This window comes from Bufo bufo, chromosome 7 (assembly GCF_905171765.1).
Source record: "Bufo bufo chromosome 7, aBufBuf1.1, whole genome shotgun sequence".
NCBI classification, from domain to species: domain Eukaryota; kingdom Metazoa; phylum Chordata; class Amphibia; order Anura; family Bufonidae; genus Bufo; species Bufo bufo.
In genome coordinates, this window is record NC_053395.1 from 184757694 (window position 1) to 184776593 (window position 18900).

At 46.3% G+C, this 18900-nt stretch overlaps 1 protein-coding gene across 1 annotated transcript in view; it reads left to right on the forward strand.

Moving 5' to 3' along the window:
- Positions 1–18900, forward strand: part of LOC121008813 (dynein heavy chain 11, axonemal-like) — a 489011-nt gene that overhangs the window by 162597 nt on the left and 307514 nt on the right. Inside the window, exons 40-43 of the mRNA XM_040441508.1 lie at positions 9828–9960; positions 10532–10659; positions 14884–15032; positions 15383–15533. Coding sequence (XP_040297442.1) covers positions 9828–9960; positions 10532–10659; positions 14884–15032; positions 15383–15533 — 561 coding nt within the window. The remainder of the gene's footprint in view (positions 1–9827; positions 9961–10531; positions 10660–14883; positions 15033–15382; positions 15534–18900) is intronic.

An 18900-nucleotide genomic window follows, 5' to 3' on the forward strand; every position in this document is an offset into this window, starting at 1 on the left:
AGCAGTTCGAGAACCAAGTAGAGGCCTGGGGCACCTCTCGCACTGCGAACATAAGATAGAGCAGAAGGAGGTCCCAGTCCCTTCCATCTTTGGTCACCACCCTTTTTAACATATTTCTTAAGGTTTGGTTAAACCTTTCTACCAGACCGTCCGTTTGCAGATGGTAAACGGACGTCCGTAACTGTTTTATGTGCAGCAATTTGCACAGTTCCCTCATGACCTTGGACATGAACGGGGTCCCCTGGTCCGTCAAAACCTCTTTGAGTAGTCCTACGCGGGAAAACATCTCCATTAACTCTTTAGCTATGAGTTTGGCCGATGTATGCCGCTGTGACACCGTCTCCGGGTACCGGGTAGCATAGTCTAGGATGACTAAAATGTGTTGGTGCCCTCTAGCGGACTTTGCTACTGGTCGTAAAAGATCCATAGCGATTCTTTCAAGCAGGACCTCGACGATCGGGAGAGGTACTAAGGAACTACGGAAATGGGGCTGGGGGCTATCTGGCAGGTCGGGCAAGACTTACAAAACTCTTTCACCTCTCTAAACACACTGGGCCAGTAAAACCATTGTAGTATACTGTCCTGAGTTTTCTGCAATACCAGATGACCCCCGAGAACATGTTGGTGCGCTAGATCTAGTACCAGTTTGCGATAAGCCTTAGGCACCACCAACTGTTCAACATTCTCACCCCGTAGTTGGTTGACCCAATAGAGCAAATCACAGAGAAGCACAAAACGCGGAAATATCGACTCGGCCCCCGGTTGTTGTGGTTCTCATCGATCATTAACACATTCTCCCAGGCTCGGGATGATGTCGGGTCCCAGTGTTGTGATGTACCGACATTATCACCGGAGATATTAAGGTCTGCCAATTCAGGGCCCGGCGGCAAGTCCTTCCCTTCCCCAACAATCACCTTCAGCTGGGTTGTTTCCCCCTCATCCACCAAAGTGGCGGTCACCCCTACCGCTGGCCCTTCGGCCTCGGGTTCCCAGGGTTCTGGCCTCCCACCTGAGCAAGGCCAATCCACTGGGGCTATCCCTGACTCTTGGGGACCGTTAAATCTCCTAGCTGGCCACAGTGCCGGGAAGCACGGGAAGTCTCTTCCTATTATTAGTACATAGTGTAGATTTGTGGGGACGGCCACTTCATCTCCTGCCGGCAACCGTGGCTAAAGACACCAGAGCGGTGGGGTAGTATTTGAAGTCACCATGTATGCACATCACCTCGACTTTCCGGCCAGTAAACTCAGCGGGTTGCACCAGAGTAGCCCTTACAAGGGTCACCAGACTCCCTGAGTCCAGCAGAGCCACCGCTGGAGTGTCTCCCACTTTCACCTGGCACAGGTGATTATTATCTAGAGACTCACTGGTACCTGTTGCACACAGCTTCCTGGCATATAGCGACCAACGGTTCCCATAGTTAGTGTCCATGGGCTCAACCATATGGGGACAGTCGGCGCTTATGTGACCAGGCTCATGACACCGCCAACAGATCATCAGAGACAGGCCCGCAGTGGGTACCTCCCGGGTGGGCTTTTTCTTTAGTTACCGGGTCTGGGGTGGAGATTGTTGGGGTTTAACTTCCCCCTCCCGAAAGAGCCCCCCTTTAGATTCCTGGTAGCTTCATATCGTTCAACCAGGTCCACCATCTCAATGGCTTTAACAGGAGACGCCTGGCCAATCCAATGCTGAAGAGGGTATGGCAAAGCCCTCCAGAACATATCAGCTAATATACGGTCCAGCATAGCAGTGGGACTCTACGTCCGGTTGTAGCCATTTATGCAAAAGGTGAATTAAAGCATAATACTGGGGTCTCGCGGGCTCAGCCGGGTCAAACTCCCACTGATGGACCCGCTGGGCCCGGACCAACACATTCACCCCCAGCCTTGCCAGAATCTCACCCTTGACTTTCTGGTAATCGGCCACTTGCTCGTCTGGTAAGTTGAAATACACCTGCTGGGACTCGGATGCCAGGAACAGAGCGACGACCTCAGCCCGCTGGTCTCAGGGTAGATTCTCCCTCACGGCCACTTTCTCGAATACCGCCAGGTAGATTTCAACGTCATCCGTTGGTGCCATCTTGACGATCGCCGTACAAACTGCTTTCTGGGCATCGTGAACGCTCGGGGATGCTCCTGCCGTCTGTAGAGCCATCAGGTGTTACAGCAGCAGCTGGTTTGTTTCTTGCAGCTGCATATTAGCCTCCCGCTGTTTCAGGTTAGCCTCCAAGAGTGCCTTGATTACAGCTTCCATTTTGCCAAGTGACACGAGTTGAAATTTAGCTGGTTTAATCCAGGACATACATCCGTGCCCGGAGGAAAAAAAGTTAAAATATTTCGGCTTTTACTCAAGCCTCACTGCGTATGCACGCATCCTCCACCAATTGTGGGGATTCGCTTTGGTAGATAGCATAAGTGGACACAGTATAGACGCACCAACCAGTTCTTAAATCAAACAGTTCAGTGTTTATTCACACTCTTGGCAAGTTCATAAACAAAAAGTCACATTCAACACAAAAAGTCATCTGGGTGTGGTGTTAATTCACACCCTGCTGGCAGTTCTGCCTCAAAGAGTCCATGAACAGGCTTTAGGCGGCCTGTTTACCCTCACACGAGTCTCAGCCCTCCAAGCCTGGCACAAACCTCAGATCCCAATACAGAGATATTTTCTGCTGAATCCAGCTGTCTTTTAAAGGCAGCTAGGTGTTGCCAAAACCCGGACCGGCACCTGAGATCCAGTCCTGTGTTTGAACCCACCTGGTCGCTAATCACTCCAGCAGCACACACTGGGAGGAAAATACCTGCCTCCCCATACAACAATAGAAATTCTTTAAAATAATGAAGCACAACATATTTGCACTGGGTATTATGAGAATGATTCAACAATTAAAATGACTTTCAATGTAATTACGGTACATTAACCCCTTCCTGACACATGACGTACTATTACGTCATGGAAGCCACTACGTTCCTGCAATTTGACGTAATAGTACGTCATAGTGATCGGGCGGGCACCGGAACAGTGCGCACCCGATCACTGCAGGGGTCCGGCAGTCCCTGCTGTATCCGCCGGCATCACTGTAAAAGCTGATGCCGGCGGGTTAACCCCTTTTATGCTACGATCCTTGCTGACTGCGACATAGAAGGGGTTTGTGTCGGGTGAGGGAGCGCATCGAGTTCCCGCGCTGCTGTGGAGGGGACTCGATGTGTCAGTAGTCAGCCCGATGCCGTGCAGAGGCTGCCCAATGCCTTGCATGTCATCGGGACCTGCCTTCTACGGGTACCCAGGAGATCCAGCGTCAGGCTGGATCTCCTAGGCAACCTGTTAGTGTACTACTCACTGTAGTACATGAACAGGCAATGCATTACAATACAGATGTATTGCAATGCATTGCAGAGGGGATCAGACCCCAAAAAGTGAACATCAGAAATAAAGTAAAGAAAAAAAAAGTTTTTAATAAAATTAATAAAGTTTTTAAGAAAAAATGAAAAAAACGCCACTTTCTCCTTATTTTATAATAAGAAACAGAAAAAAAAAAGAAAACACACATATTAGGTATCGCCGCGTCCGTAATGACCGGCTCTATAAATATATTAGATGATCCGTCCTGTCTGATAAATGCCATAAAAAAATAAAAATAAAAACGGTGTAAAGTGCAACACCAAGCAATCAAAAAGGCTTATGTCCCACTAAATGGTATTAATAAAACCGTCACCTCATCCCGCAAAAAATGAGCCCCTACCTAAGACAATCTCCCAAAAAATATATATATAGCTCTCAGTACATGGAGACACTAAAACATACATTTTTTGTTTCAAAACTGCTATTATTGTGCTAAAGTGAAATAAAAAAATATATATACATATTAGGTATCGCCACGTCCGTAACAACCAGCTCTATAAAAAAAAATCACATGACCTAACCCCTCAAGTGAACACCGTAAAAAAAAAAAAAAACATTTTTGTCAACTTACATCACAAAAGTTGTAACAGCAAGCGATCAAAAAGGCGTATGTGTCACAGTCGTTACCTCTGGCTGTGACCTTCTGTCTATGCTCTCGCTGCAGCTCCGTTCCTCCGTTCCTGTGTGTTATTTGTGATTCCTTATGGGTTAACTCCCCTGTGTTCCTATCAGGAGTTAATCCTCTCTGTCTGCTCCATGGGTGTTGCCTCTCTGCTGCACCCATGGAACCTGTATATAAGGCTGAGGTTTCCTCAGTTCTGTGTCAGCTCTCCTGGTGTGTGTTGTCTTGTCCTGCTCCTTGTTTGTACTCACTCTCCCATGCTGCTGTCCCATGGGATCCGTGTCTGTCTGTGCTCTGTGGGTTTCCTACTCGTTCATTCCCGTCCTCTTTCCTGTCTTTCTGTTATCTGTTCTGCCAGTTATGTTTTAGTTACCTTGTGTGTATTCATATGTCTCTGTTCAGCAAGCCCTTGCTGCAGCGCGCCTGGCTGCAGAGTGCTATGGGCAAGGCCACACAGTATACCACTGGTGGAGCTAGTCCTTCTCTGCTCATTGCCACTCGTGCTTGTGTTTTTAGTTGCCTGCTTGTATTTGCCTGTTTATGTTATATGTCTCTGTTCAGAAAGCCCTTGCTGCAGCGTGCCTTGCTGCAGAGTGCTATGGGCAAGGCCACGCAGTATACCACTGGTGGAGCTAGTCCTTCTCTGCTCATTGCCACTCCTGTTCCCTTGCGTCAACTCCTGCTTGTATTTTTAGTTGCCTGTTTGTTATGTTTGCCTATGTACCGTCAGTACCTTCTGGTACCTAGTGTCCGTTTGCTCCTGTTGTCACTGTCTAGTTCACGCTCCAGAGTGGACCCTGGCAACTCCCTGCGGCAAAGCCTAACCCTACCATCTGGGGCCCTAGTGAATACCAGGAGATGCTTAGTCACGCCTCTCTGGAGTATTACTAGACAGTGGCGCAGTGGGGGTTTTTCTCCCACTGTGCGGACGGTACATAGAGCTCTCAGTTTCCCTCCTTGGATTTTGTTTGTGCAATAAACTCTGTTGTGTCTGTACCGTATTGCTGTGTGTTTTTGCTTGACGACGCGGAGGTCTCTCCTGGGACCTGGAACTCGTGACAGTATGCCCCCCAAATTAGTACCAATCAAACCGTCACCTCATCCCACAAAAAATGATACCCTACCTAAGACAATCGGTCAAAAAATAAAAAAGCTATCACTCTCAGACAATGGAGACACTAAAATATGATTTTGTGACGGTAACGGACACTACACACAGGGGGGAGGATAGTGACCACTGCGCTCCACCCTCACCCCTGGCCCTGGCTACTTGCCTTGCAAGTCCTAATGACAGGGGACAACTAGACGGCAGTCCCTAACTTAGGATACGTGCTGGGAAGACAGACAAGACAAATAACGGAACGTGAACACAGGATCAGGATCAGAACACAGGATCAGGTAAGTATGCAGGAACAAAACAATCACCAGATACCTAAAATTAACAGGCAACCTGTGGCCAGCAGGCTGCCTGTATTTATAGTGGGGAGTGAGGGTCATGTGACGTGGTCAGCGTCACATGACCGACAGACAGACAAATCGAGGACCGAGTGATCAGCTCGGCGCTCAAGGCAGACCTAGGAGCAGGGAGCCTTCCAGCTAGCAAAGCCGTCCTGGGAACGAGGCCAAACACAGATCCTCGCTCCCGAAGTTAAGCAGCAGGTCTGCGGCTGATGGAAGACCGAGTGCGCCTTTGGCGCCCCGTGACAGATTTTTTTTGCTTCAAAACTGCTATTATTGTGTTAAAGTGAAATAAATAAATAAAAAGTAGACATATTAGGTATTGCCACGTCCGTAACAAACTGCTCTATAAAAATATCACATGACCTAACCCCTCAGGTGAACACCGTAAAAAAAATAATAATAATTTGTTAAAAAGAAAGCCGTTTTTGTCACATTACATCACAAAAATTGCAACACCAAGCATATTGTCGGGATTCGAACCCGTGACCAGCCACATCCCAGGCGGTAGCCCTGCTTACTAGGCTACCGTCCTCTCTGGACATTCCTCCCTGAAACCTATTATGTAACCTCAGTCTTGCCAAGCCTTGCCAAGCCTTGCTCATCACCCTTGATTCCCAACACCTGGTACTTCCCTATATAAGTCCAGCCCCTTGCACTCTAGCTTGCTGATTATTGAGCTCCTGAGCCTTGATCAAGCTTCTCCTCATCTGCTGCTCTTGCTACTACTGGAAGTCCACTGCTGACCAGGAATTGCCTACCGACTACTCTTCTGCTTTGTCCCTACCTACTGAACTGCTACCACCGTTGCCATCCGGATTGTCTGACCACGCTTACTGCCGCCTGCCCTGACCCACCGCCTGCCTACCTACTACGCCTCTGCCAGACTTCCTGTACCTACTACCTGCCTGCGGTCCTTGCCACTGGGTTCCACTCCTACCTCCAGCCAGCGGTCCTCTGACTCAGGTGAGCCTGTAGGACTGTTACAGAATAATCAGCCACACTATGGAGTCCGCAATGGCCACTCTGCGTAAGCAGGTCTCCGAACTTCAAGAATTTGGTACTACATATCAGGAGAAATTTGCCCAGCTCCAAGGCGTAGTCCAAAGCCAACAGAGGGAGATTATTGAACTACAGAGGCAACTCCTGGACGTCCGCGGCGCGCCCGCAGACACCCGCATGCCACTCCCATCAAGATTCAGCGGCGACAGACGCCAGTATCGGGGGTTTCTAAACCAATGCCACATCTATTTTCAGATGTACCCGGCCCCCTTCACCACCGAGAAAAAGAAGGTGCTATTCGTGGTCAATCTCCTGACGGATGAAGCATTAGCATGGGCGTCACCATACGTGGAGACTAACAGTCAGCTCCTGGACAACCTAAACAACTTCATCACCGCCATGAGCCAAGTCTTCGATGACCCCAACCGCTGTGCGACAGCCGAGGCGCGACTACATGGTCTGTGGCAAGGGAGACGCTCCGTCGCTGAATACACCGCCGAGTTTCGCCGTTGGGTCACGGGTACCACCTGGAACCCAGCGGCACAGAGAAGCCAATTCCGGCAAAGCCTGTCCGAATTAATAAAGGACGAACTCGCCAGAGTTGAGGCCCCGGACGATCTGGATGACTTCATTCAGTTATGCATCCGGATAGATCAAAGACTCTCCGAGAGGAAGAAGGAAAGACTCTGGTCCTCGGACCACAGACCCACTTACTCCTTCTCTTCCACCGCCCAGCGCGACCCCCAGTCAGTAACTGAACCTATGCAGGTCGACGCTCTACGTAGGTCTCTATCCACAGCTGAGAAGGAGAGAAGGCTGGCCTAAAACCTCTGCCTCTACTGTGGGGAGCCGGGTCATTTTGCCATCAAATGTCCTCATAAGATCCGAAAGACTATTGCCGTCACGGAGCTAAAGGAGCAACCACAGACTCCAACCCCGCCAGCAGCCCCTGAAAATAACACGGCGGCTCATGGATCCCACTTCATCGTCCCCATCCTCATCGACATTGAGGGGCGACAACTCCCCTGTTCAGCGATGCCTGCGGTCCTTGCCACTGGGCTCCACTCCTACCTCCAGCCAGCGGTCCTCTGACTCAGGTGAGCCTGTAGGACTGTTACACATATACCTCCCAAAATAGTACCAATCAAACAGTCAAAAAATGAGACCTTACCTATAACAATCGGTCAAAAAATAAAAAAAAGCTATGGCTCTCAGCCTATGGAGACACTAAAACATCATTATTTAGGTTTCAAAAAAGCTATTATTGTGTAAAACTTAAATAAATAAGAAAAAGTAGACGTATTAGGTATTGCCACATCCGTAATGATCTGCTCTATAAAAAAAAAGTCACATGACCTAATCCCTCAGGTAAACACTGTAAAAATAAATAAATAAAAACTGCACCAAAACAACCAATTTTTGAGTCACCTTGCCCATAAAGTGTAGTAATGAATGATCAAAAAATCATATGTACCCAAAAATGGTACCAATAAAAACCTCAACTCTTCCTGCAAAAACGAGCCCCTGCAAAAGACGATCGGCAGAAAAATAAAAAAAATAGGGCATTCAAAAATGCTTTATTATGTAAAACTGAAACAAACAAACATAGAAAGTATACATTTTTGATATCATTGCGTCCGTAACAACCTGCTCTATAAAAATAGCACATGATCTACCCTGTCAGATGAATGTTGTAAAAAATAAAAACTGTGCCAAAACATCCATTTTTTTGGTTACTTTGCATCACAAAAAACATAATATAGAGCAATTAAAAATCATATGTACCCCAAAATAGTACCAATAAAACTGCCACCTTATCCCATAGTTTCCAAAATGTGGTCACTTTTTTGAGTTTCTACTGTAGGGGTGCATCAGGGGGGCTTCAAATGGGACATGGCATCTAAAAACCAGTTCAGCTAAATCTACCTTCCAAAAACCATATGGCGTTGCTTTCCTTCTGCAACCTTCCATGTGCCAATACAGCAGTTTACGACCACACGTGGGGTGTTTCTGTAAACCGCAGAATCCGGGTAATAATTATTGAGTTTTGTTTGGCTGTTAACCTTTGCTTTGTTACTGGAAAAGATGGATTAAAATGTAAAATCTGCCAAAAAAAGTGAAATTCTGAAATTTCATCTCCATTTTCCATTAATTCTTAAAGGAATCTTAATCCTAAAGGATTAACAAAGTTTGTAAAATCAGTTTTGAATATCTTGAGGGGTGTAGTTTCTAAAATAGGGTAATTTTTGGGTGGTGTCTATTATGTAAGCCCTACAAAGTGACTTCAGACCTGAACTGGTCCTTGGTTTTGGATCTGAAAAATTTCAATATTTGCTTTTAAACTTCTAAGCCTTCTAACATCCCAAAAAAATAAAATGTCATTTTCAAAATGATCCAACCATGAAGTAGACATATGTGAAATGTAATGTAATAACTATTATATGAGGTATTACTATCTATTATAAAAATAGAGAAATAAAAATTAGAAAATTTGGGATTTTTTCAAGATTTTGGGTAAATTTGGGATTTTTTCACAAATAAAGGTGAAATATATTGACTCAAATTTATGACTATCATGAAGTACAATGTGTCATGAGAAAACAGTCTCAGAATGGCTTGGATAAGTGAAAGTGTTCCAAAGCTATTACCACATAAAGTGACGTCATATTTGCAAAAAATGGCCTTGGCAGAAGAGCGAAAACTTGCCAGGGGTAGAAGGGGTTAAATTAGACTCTTATCCAAGGGCTATATTTGGTATTGCACTTGAATAGGGATGAGCTGCAATACTAGACACTGCCCAAGGAGAAATGAGGCACAGTTTCTGGTAACAAAAATGACCCTTTAACTAATTCTGGGTCCAAGTGGACTCACGGTTTATTTACTTATTTTACTCACTTATATCGCAATTACATTTCCTGCAGCGCTTTACAGACATTATCATCATTCTCTGTCCCCGCTAAGGCTAAAAATATAAATTTCCTATCAGTATGTTTTTGGAGTGTGGGAGGAAATCGGCATATCCAGATGAAACCCACACAAACATGGGGAGAATGTACAAACTCCATGCAGATGTTGTCCTCGGTTGGATTCGAACCTAGTACTACAGCGCTGCAAGGCACCACTGCTAACCACTGAGCCATCATCCTGTCTCTCAGAATGTGTTAGTTTTTGTAATTTTTCTATTTCTATAACAAGTCAATACGTTTATTCCTGTTCCTTGTGCATTCCTTCCTTTAAGAAACCTGGAATGTATAATATTTTCTAATACTCCACCTTCTCTATCCACTTATAATGTGATTGCATATATCTGTAGCATATATCTGTATGTCCATGTCTTCCACAGATCCTTAAGACTTTACACAGAACATATTACAATATGAAACTAAAGCCCATCTGGCATGATATCAATCCTAAAGCTGTGACCACTGATGAGCTCTTCGGGTTTCTTCATCCCTCAACCAGGGAGTGGAAAGATGGTAATTAATATATAAGTATGGGAGAGTTCACATCTCCGTTTCATTTTCTGTTCTTCTGATCCGCCATGCAGGACTTTGTTTTCCCTGTCCAAAATAACGGATTTCTAATGGAAGTGGCTCAAATGGATGCCAAGTGTACATAACTGATGCACAGGATGCGTTTTTTTTTTTTTTTTTTACAGGATCCTTTTCTTTTTCTTTTTTTTTTTGTTCTTCTAACGAAGAACGTAAAATGAAATAGAGATTTGATCTCTCCCTAAAGCTGGATATAGAGTTTAGAAAGCTGTTCTGCCAACAACTACAGTATTCCTCCCAACCCGAGTCGGTTGAGTGTACATCTGGTGGTGGCTTATCTCCATTGAGAACAAAGGAACAAGCTTGTTGAAAACCAACAACCTGATCCTTCTTTCCCCCAACATCTGCCATTGAGAAAATTCAAGACAACCGCATACATGTTAGATGGTTAGCCAACCCCAATCAACATTAACAACATGTGTATATCCACCTTTAGAATGGATGTTTGAATGGTCTGAAGGTCAAAATATCCTGATGATATCCATTGTATTTTTAGGACTATTTTCTTTTACAATGAGAGAACTTTTCATCAACCCTCATGATGGTCCAAAGTGGATTGTCCTGGATGGAGATATTGATCCAATGTGGATTGAATCACTGAACACTGTCATGGATGATAACAAGGTTTGTAAACTTCCACTTTTGCCAACTAGTGGAAGACAAAGTAACTAACACAGGATTTTCTTCATGATTTGAGGATTTTTCGTTTGTGTTTGTGTGCTGTGCGTTGTTTTTTTTTTCATGTATTCACACTGCAATCTCATATGAAATAATAGATACATTTGTGCAAGTTGTACTGTCAAAACAGTTCAATAATCATCTAGATTATTAGATTGAGGTAGACCATATTTATTTTGAAACAGTAATACGATCATATCTTATATGATTTTGCCTCTATTTTACAGATTTGAATAGGCTCTGTGCAATACTTCAAGGGGTTGTCTCACTTCAGCAAGTGCCATTTATCATGTAGTGAAAGTTAATACAAGGTGTAACGGACCGTTTCAGCAGACAAGGGGTTAAAATCCGTTTAGGCGATAGGCCCCTTTCTGAGAGACAGGCACAGCTACTGCAGAACACCAAACTCCCGAACTGGATACAAAATAGCACTCCAAACTGGAACCTCACGAATAGCTGCTAGCAGACGAACAGGAATCAGCTTACACTCCTGGCAATCAGTCTCTAACAGCAGACAGTGGATCCCCCCAATAACGAGACAAGGCTCTGTGTTGAGGGTCAAGCAGTGGTCTGAGGTGCTGGCATACCCAGCCTGGTTTTTATTACAGTTGTTGCAAATACAGGTCTGCCCACAGGGTTTTGAAATACAACCAATCAATATGTTACAACACATACAATGTAAGTACAGCAACCAATCATTCACGCCCCTAGGGGACCAGAAGGGAGACTGCGACACAGGACAGATATGTAGCAATTCAGGATACACAGAGACAATACATCCCCACAATGCATCATGGTTTCCTCCTCTCTGCCCTGGAGACACCGGAGGAGTAATCCAATTATCTCTCAGACAGAGAGAGGGAAATCACCAATACACATGTGGGGACAACAGACAGAAATCACCATTTAAACATACAATGTCACAACCCTTTTCAATACACAGACATTTAACATCTCACAATGGCACGAATTAGACCAGGAGTTCAAGTTAGTTCAAGTCCTTTGTGAACAAATGAGGCCTGGCTGATGAGAGGGCCCATAATCCTGGGCAAGAGGCCAGCAGCCAGGCCCCTCCAAAACCTAGTGGCGAGGTTGGTTTCGCCACACATCTCCCCCTCCCAGGGAAGACTAACCAGGTACATGACCTCACGGTCAGTACCTGAGTTAGTCTGGCAGTCCACCCACAACCCAATACTGGACCTGTTGAATTTGGTAGCATGTCTCTGTCCAGTGAGTCCACCAAGGTTATGTTGGTAGCTGGTACTCCCGGTCTCTGTGTTGCTCCCTGGCTTGGAGTGGAGGTTGCTTTGTGGGCAGGGATCAGCGGTACTCTGCCCTGGTGCCAGCGTTACCATGGAAGAAGCCTGGTTGGAGCCTGGTTGTTGGAGGGGGAGACCGACTGTCTCTACCCCCTGTGCTGTAAGTGCAGAGACCACGGTCCCATCTGCACTGTTGTGGGGATTACTGTCTCCCCCTGGTGCGTTAAGCTGCCGCTGGGGAGAGGGGGTAACGAGCTCCTCTCCCATACATACTTCCAGCCGCTGGGGAGGGCGACCGACCGTCTCTGCTTCCAATACAGTGTCCTGCTGCTGGGGAAAGGAGACTGGGCTCTCTATTCCCTGCTGGACACTCTGCCGCTGGGGGACAGGACCGACTGTCTCTGCCCCCTGTAACTCCGCCTGCCGCTGGGGAATGGAGACTGGGCTCCCAATTCCCAATAAATCACACGGCCGCTGGGGAATGGAGACTGGGCTCCCAATTCCCTGTACATCACTCGGCCGCTGGGGAATGGAGACTGGGCTCCCAATTCCCAAAAAATCATGCTGCTGCTGGGGGGCAGGAACAACTACCTCTGCCCCCTGTAACTCAGCCTGCCGCTGGGGAGGGAGGACGCTGCTCTCCTCTCCCTGCATTTCACACTGCCTTCCCGGCATATCACCCTGCTGCTGGGGGGCAGGAACAACTACCTCTGCCCCCTGTAACTCAGCCTGCCGCTGGGGAGGGAGGACGCTGCTCTCCTCTCCCTGCACTTCACACTGCCGCTGGGGAATGGAGACTGGGCTCCCAATTCCCTGCAGGACCGGTGGAGAGACCTCGGTCCCATCTCTACCGGCCACCTGGGGTCCTTCCCAGTAACACTCTACAATATCTGCCCAGCTGAATGGGTCTGGATCTAGGTCTGTCACCTTACTGTCCTGCTGAGCCTTCCCAATGGAGTGGAAGAGATCTCGGTAGTCCTGCTCCAGTTCCCACTCCAGGGTTGCTAAGTGAGCCAGGTCTTGCTCTACCTCATGGGGGTCATCCCACTCATGCCTAGCCTCCCTCTCATAAAAAATGTCCTGAAGTCTGGACTGTGCAGGGCTCCCGAAGTCAGGCTCTGCAAAGGACTCCCATAACAAGCCAGGACCATCAAACCCCTCTCCCTCTGGCTTGTCATGTTCGGCTGTCCAGGGTATATACTGTGCCATATACCACCAAAGCGCCTGGTAGGCATCCTCCAGCCATAGCTCCTGCCATACCCGGTGCTCTAGTTCCTTCACCCATTCCTCCAGGGGCTGCTCTCCCAGGAAGGGCATCCGCAGGGCCACTTGCTTCTGCAACCGCTGCTCTTCACTGGGGAGACTCTCACCCCGCTGGTATTGTACATTATCCAGGGCCTGGTACCAGATGCCTTTCCTTAATGCATCCCGGCTATCCAGGTCCTCCTCCTCGTATAATACTGCTGTTTCCATCCTGTTGCTTTTAGGGTCGCTGTACTGGGACATGCGTTGCCCTTAAATTATAGAATCCACAGAAATGGTGTCTCCTGTAGCTGTCCTTCTGGCTGTAGGAACGATCCCGCTGCTTGCCACCAATGTAACGGACCGTTTCAGCAGACAAGGGGTTAAAATCCGTTTAGGCGATAGGCCCCTTTCTGAGAGACAGGCACAGCTACTGCAGAACACCAAACTCCCGAACTGGATACAAAATAGCACTCCAAACTGGAACCTCACGAATAGCTGTTAGCAGACGAACAGGGATCAGCTTGCACTCCTGGCAATCAGTCTCTAACAGCAGACAGTGGATCCCCCCAATAACGAGACAAGGCTCCGTGTTGAGGGTCAAGCAGTGGTCTGAGGTGCTGGCATACCCAGCCTGGTTTTTATTACAGTTGTTGCAAATACAGGTCCGCCTACAGGGTTTTGAAATACAACCAATCAATATGTTACAACACATACAATGTAAGTACAGCAACCAATCGTTCACGCCCCTAGGGGACCAGAAGGGAGACTGCGACACAGGACAGATATGTAGCAATTCAGGATACACAGAGACAATACATCCCCACAATGCATCATGGTTTCCTCCTCTCTGCCCTGGAGACACCCGAGGAGTAATCCAATTATCTCTCAAGACAGAGGGAAATCACCAATACACATGTGGGGACAACAGACAGAAATCACCATTTAAACATACAATGTCACAACCCTTTTCAATACACAGACATTTAACATCTCACAATGGCACGAATTAGACCAGGAGTTCAAGTTAGTTCAAGTCCTTTGTGAACAAATGAGGCCTGGCTGATGAGAGGGCCCATAATCCTGGGCAAGAGGCCAGCAGCCAGGCCCCTCCAAAACCCAGTGGCGAGGTTGGTTTTGCCACACAAGGCACTTGCTAATGTATTGTGATTGTTCATATTGCCTCCTTTGCCAGCTGCATTCATTTTTCCATCACATTATACACTGCAATCCTGCAGCAGTGGCCTTGCTTGCACACTATAGGAAAAAGCGCTGGCCTATGCAAACTCCTGTGGTCCCGGCCACCAAAAAGGCTGGCGCTTTTTCCTAGACTACATCTTCATAAATCAATTTCTACTTTAAGAAAACATTTCCCGAACTCGGGTTCGATTCCAAGGTACCACTTGGAACCGAACCTGAGTTCGGGAAATGGTTTTTTATAGTAGAAATTTATTTCTAAAGTTATTAAGAGAAGTCTCTAGAGACTTTGCGAAGTAATAACTTTGGCTCATAGGAGCCAATACATTCAAATACTGTACAGAGCGCTCACTCCGTACAGTATTCAAACAAATTATTATGCCAATCGACTTTGAATGTTTCATCCAAAGTTGATTCGCTCATCCCTAATTATAATGAACTCTTAACATGATTTCCCTCTCGTCTGACATAGGTTTTGACCTTAGCCAGTAATGAGCGTATTTCACTGACACCATCCATGCGGTTGTTGTTCGAGATCAGCCATCTTCGAGCTGCTACACCTGCAACTGTATCAAGAGCCGGGATCCTTTATGTCAATACACAAGATTTAGGCTGGAGTCCGTGAGTAAATAATCTATACATGTCCACTATGGAACAAGGTTGTACAGCACACGTATAACTTGAGTGACTGCCCTCCATCCCATAATAAGATTGGCTTTGGAATTTGTGATGCAGGCGATGTTTTAAGGAGGCAGTGCTGTAGATTAATGCCATATCTCATAAAGCTAATAGTTATTCTCTAATATTGACGGCTTGGAACCGCAGGCATTAAGAGGGTCATTATAACTTCATTTTAACATGATTTCGGTATTTCCTATTTACTTTCAGAATACAGAGGCCATTAAATTAAATGCAAATCCCGCCATAGAGGATTTCTTTACCCTGTGTCTGATTTCATTCTTTTTTATTAGTTACGTTACCAGCTGGATCGAAACTCGTCAGGCTCAGTCAGAAAAGGCAAATCTGACCATATTGTTTGATAAGTACGTTCCTTACTGCTTGGAGCAAGTGCGAAGTAATTTAAAAACTATAACTCCAATCCCAGAAAACAGCATGGTACAGGTAAAGGCAATGCATTTTATTTTTATGCTTTTTTTTTTTTCTTATTCAAGTTTTATTGAGATTTTTCATATAATTCTTTACAATAATAAATGATAATGTTCAACATATCATGCAATAAGAGATTACATCTAACATCTTATGAACTGGAACCCGGTAGCATATATAACTACGTGGGAGTAGCCACGTTCTAATCAAATAACAGAGCCTGTTAGTTATAAGCTAAAAGATCAAAGTATGTTGAATGCAGAGAGAAAGAAAGAAGAAAGGAAAAAAAAAAAAGGGGAGAAGAGCGAAAAAGGGTAAGGGGGAGAGGAGAAGATGGGAAAAGGTAAGGGGGGGTTGGGTGCCCAATATATTAGTTCACAGCTGTATGTTACAGAACGTTTCTGAGGAGCGAAAGGCATGCCATGGGCTCCATGTTTTCACGAAGCGTGTGGCGCCTGAAGGTGAGACATGAAGAAGGCCCTCCATTCTTTGGTATAAAGCGATCTGGGCAAACCACTCCTCCAGTGTCTTGGGATAACTGATTAAGCTGATTGTACCATGTATTTCAAGAGAGAGTGTTTGTAGGCCGGTACATTCAAATCCAGGACGAAAAGTAGAAGGGATTTGGGGGAGTTAGGTATGGGGATACCAGTCACCTCTCGAATCGTTTTATGCACGGAGTTCCAAAAAGGGTGCAGGACAGCACAGTGCCACCAAATCTGAGTCATCATACCCTCTGCTGTGTGACATCTCCAGCAGCGTTCTGATACTGTTGGAAACCACTTATGAAGAAGAGCAGGTACCCTATACCATCTGGAGAGGATTTTGTAACTCGTTTCCTGCGCCTTGGTGGAAGAGGAGAAAGCTCCTATTCCATTGAGAGGTCGTGAGGTGTATACCTAGGTCACGTTCCCAGGCTTGACAAAAGGGAAGGAGGTGTGAGGAACGTTGGAGAATAAGTAATTTATAAATGGAGGATATATCCCTAAATATTGCTGATGGGGGCATACACGTCCGTTCGAATCATGAGACTTCTGGTTAGAGTGTGAGTCTTGCGTGCGGAAGAGTAGAAGTGCTGAAGTTGCAAGTATTCGAAAGTGTGTTTGGGTTGAAGGTGTGGGGTCTCCACCAGTTGGGTTAAAGGTTTCAGGGAAGATCCCGATAGGACATGGTATAATCTGAGAGGGAGGGTTTTCGTGCCCTTAAGGAAGGGGTGAGATGAGTGCCCTGGGGGAAAACACGGATGGTCAGTGATTGGGGTCAAAGGGGCCCTTAGCATCAATTAAAGAGGTGGAACAGTGTATGGAAGCTATTGTTGCAAATGTATGGTGGGCTGTGAAGGACAGCTTAGAGAGGGTGGAGCGCGGTGTACTATACCTGTCAACCAGGGTAGAACCGACAGAGAGCAAGGAGAGGAGTCTCGCGCTATATGAACCCAGAATTTGGAGAAATCAACTCGCAGCATATCCAGGAACCTAGCATATGCAGTGGAGTGATAGTACAATCTACAATCCGGCAGACCAACCCCTCCCAACTTCTTAGGGCGCGTCATTGTTTCCCATTTCATCTGTGGTCTACCAGGTGACCAAACGAAATGCGTAGAGCATCGACGTATTTGCAACCAAAATGTTGACGTATACAGATGGGGATAGTCTGCAGGAGGTAGAGCAGTTTTGGCAACAAGTTCAGTTTAAAAAAAATAATTCTTCCAAACCAAGAAAAGTCCCAGCGGCGCCAGGCCTCTAAGTCCTTCTGGAATTTTTGAAGGAGGGGAGTAAAGTTCACTCTGAAAAGACGTGACAGGTCGGCAGAGATCACTATTCCCAAATAGGTTATTCCGTTGGCTGGGCAGGCAAATGGAAAAGAAGTTTTGAGAGAGGAGACCAATGGACAGGGAAGGGAGACATTTAGGGCCTCAGACTTCGTCATATTGATTTTAAAGTTGGTCCACTCACAAAAGTGGGATATCTGGCGGAGCAAAGACGGCAAGGAAATATGTGGGTTAGTTATGTATAGTAGGAGATCATCTGCAAAGGCTGCACATTTGTGCTCACAGTCTCAAATCTTAATCCCCGAAGTATCCTGGTTGGTGCGTATGGAAGTCATAAGGTGCTCCACAACCAAAACAAGGTAAAGGAGACAGTGGACACCCCTGTCGTGTGCCATTGCGGATGGAGAAGGGAGGAGAGAGGGTGCCATTAATCTTGACACGTGCTGAGGGTTGCTGATACAAACTAAGGACTTTCCCTATGAAACCTGAACCAGGAGATGCGATCAAAGGCTTTTTCGGGGGATGTTGTTAGTCTTTGCATGATGAATGATATCGAACCCCACCTGGTCAGGGTGGATGATCGAGGGTAAAAAGGCATTCAGCCTGTTTGCCAGCAGCTTGGCAAATATTTTGAGATCCACATTTAGAAGGGAAATAGGCGGTAACTGGCACAAACATGTGGGTCCTTACTCAGCTTGGGGATGACTGCAATATGGGCCTCAGTGGTCTGTACTGAGAAGGGAGATCTTGAGGACACCGCATTAAAGACCCGAAGCAGGAAAGGGGTGAAAGAGGCTGAGAATGTTTTGTAAAAACTGTCTGTGAATCAGTCAGGGCCAGGGCTCTTACCTCCCTGCAGGGTTTTAAAGGGGTTGTCCGAGTTATGGAAAAAAAAGAGATAGCAGTGTAAATCTGAGGGTCAGCGATATATAACTAAGCTAAGCAAGTTTTAGGCAAAAAAAATATATATTTCCTCATTTCCCTGGTTCTCTTCTGGCCCTTTGTTTACTTGCAATAAAAACAATATCTGCCCCTCCCCCTGCACTGCTAAGGGAGTGAATACAAGTGCTGCCCTGAGTGACATGTCTGCCTGCTGGGAGACTCAGCAGCATGTTGTATGTGTAGAACTACAAGTCCCAGCTGTATAATGACACTGCTAAGGAAGTGAATACAAGTGCTGCCCTGAGTGGCATGTCTGCCTGCTGGGAGACTCAGCAGCATGTTGTATGTGTAGAACTACAAGTCCCATTTGTATAATGACACTGCTAAGGGAGTGAATACAAGTGCTGCCCTGAGTGGCATGTCTGCCTGCTGGGAGACTCAGCAGCATGTTGTATGTGTAGAACTACAAGTCCCATTTGTATAATGACACTGCTAAGGGAGTGAATACAAGGTCTGCCATGAGTGACATGTCTGCCTGCTGGGAGACTCAGCAGCATGTTGTATGTATAGAGCTACAAGTCCTAGCTGTACAATGACACTGCTAATACACAGGATCTTTCCCCCTACCTGCAATGCTCTGCAGAACTTCTTTTCAGCTCCTGTACTCAGCATTTGTCTCCTCACTGCCTGCAGCTACACAGTAAACACTTCAGCCTGAGTCTGTGCAGC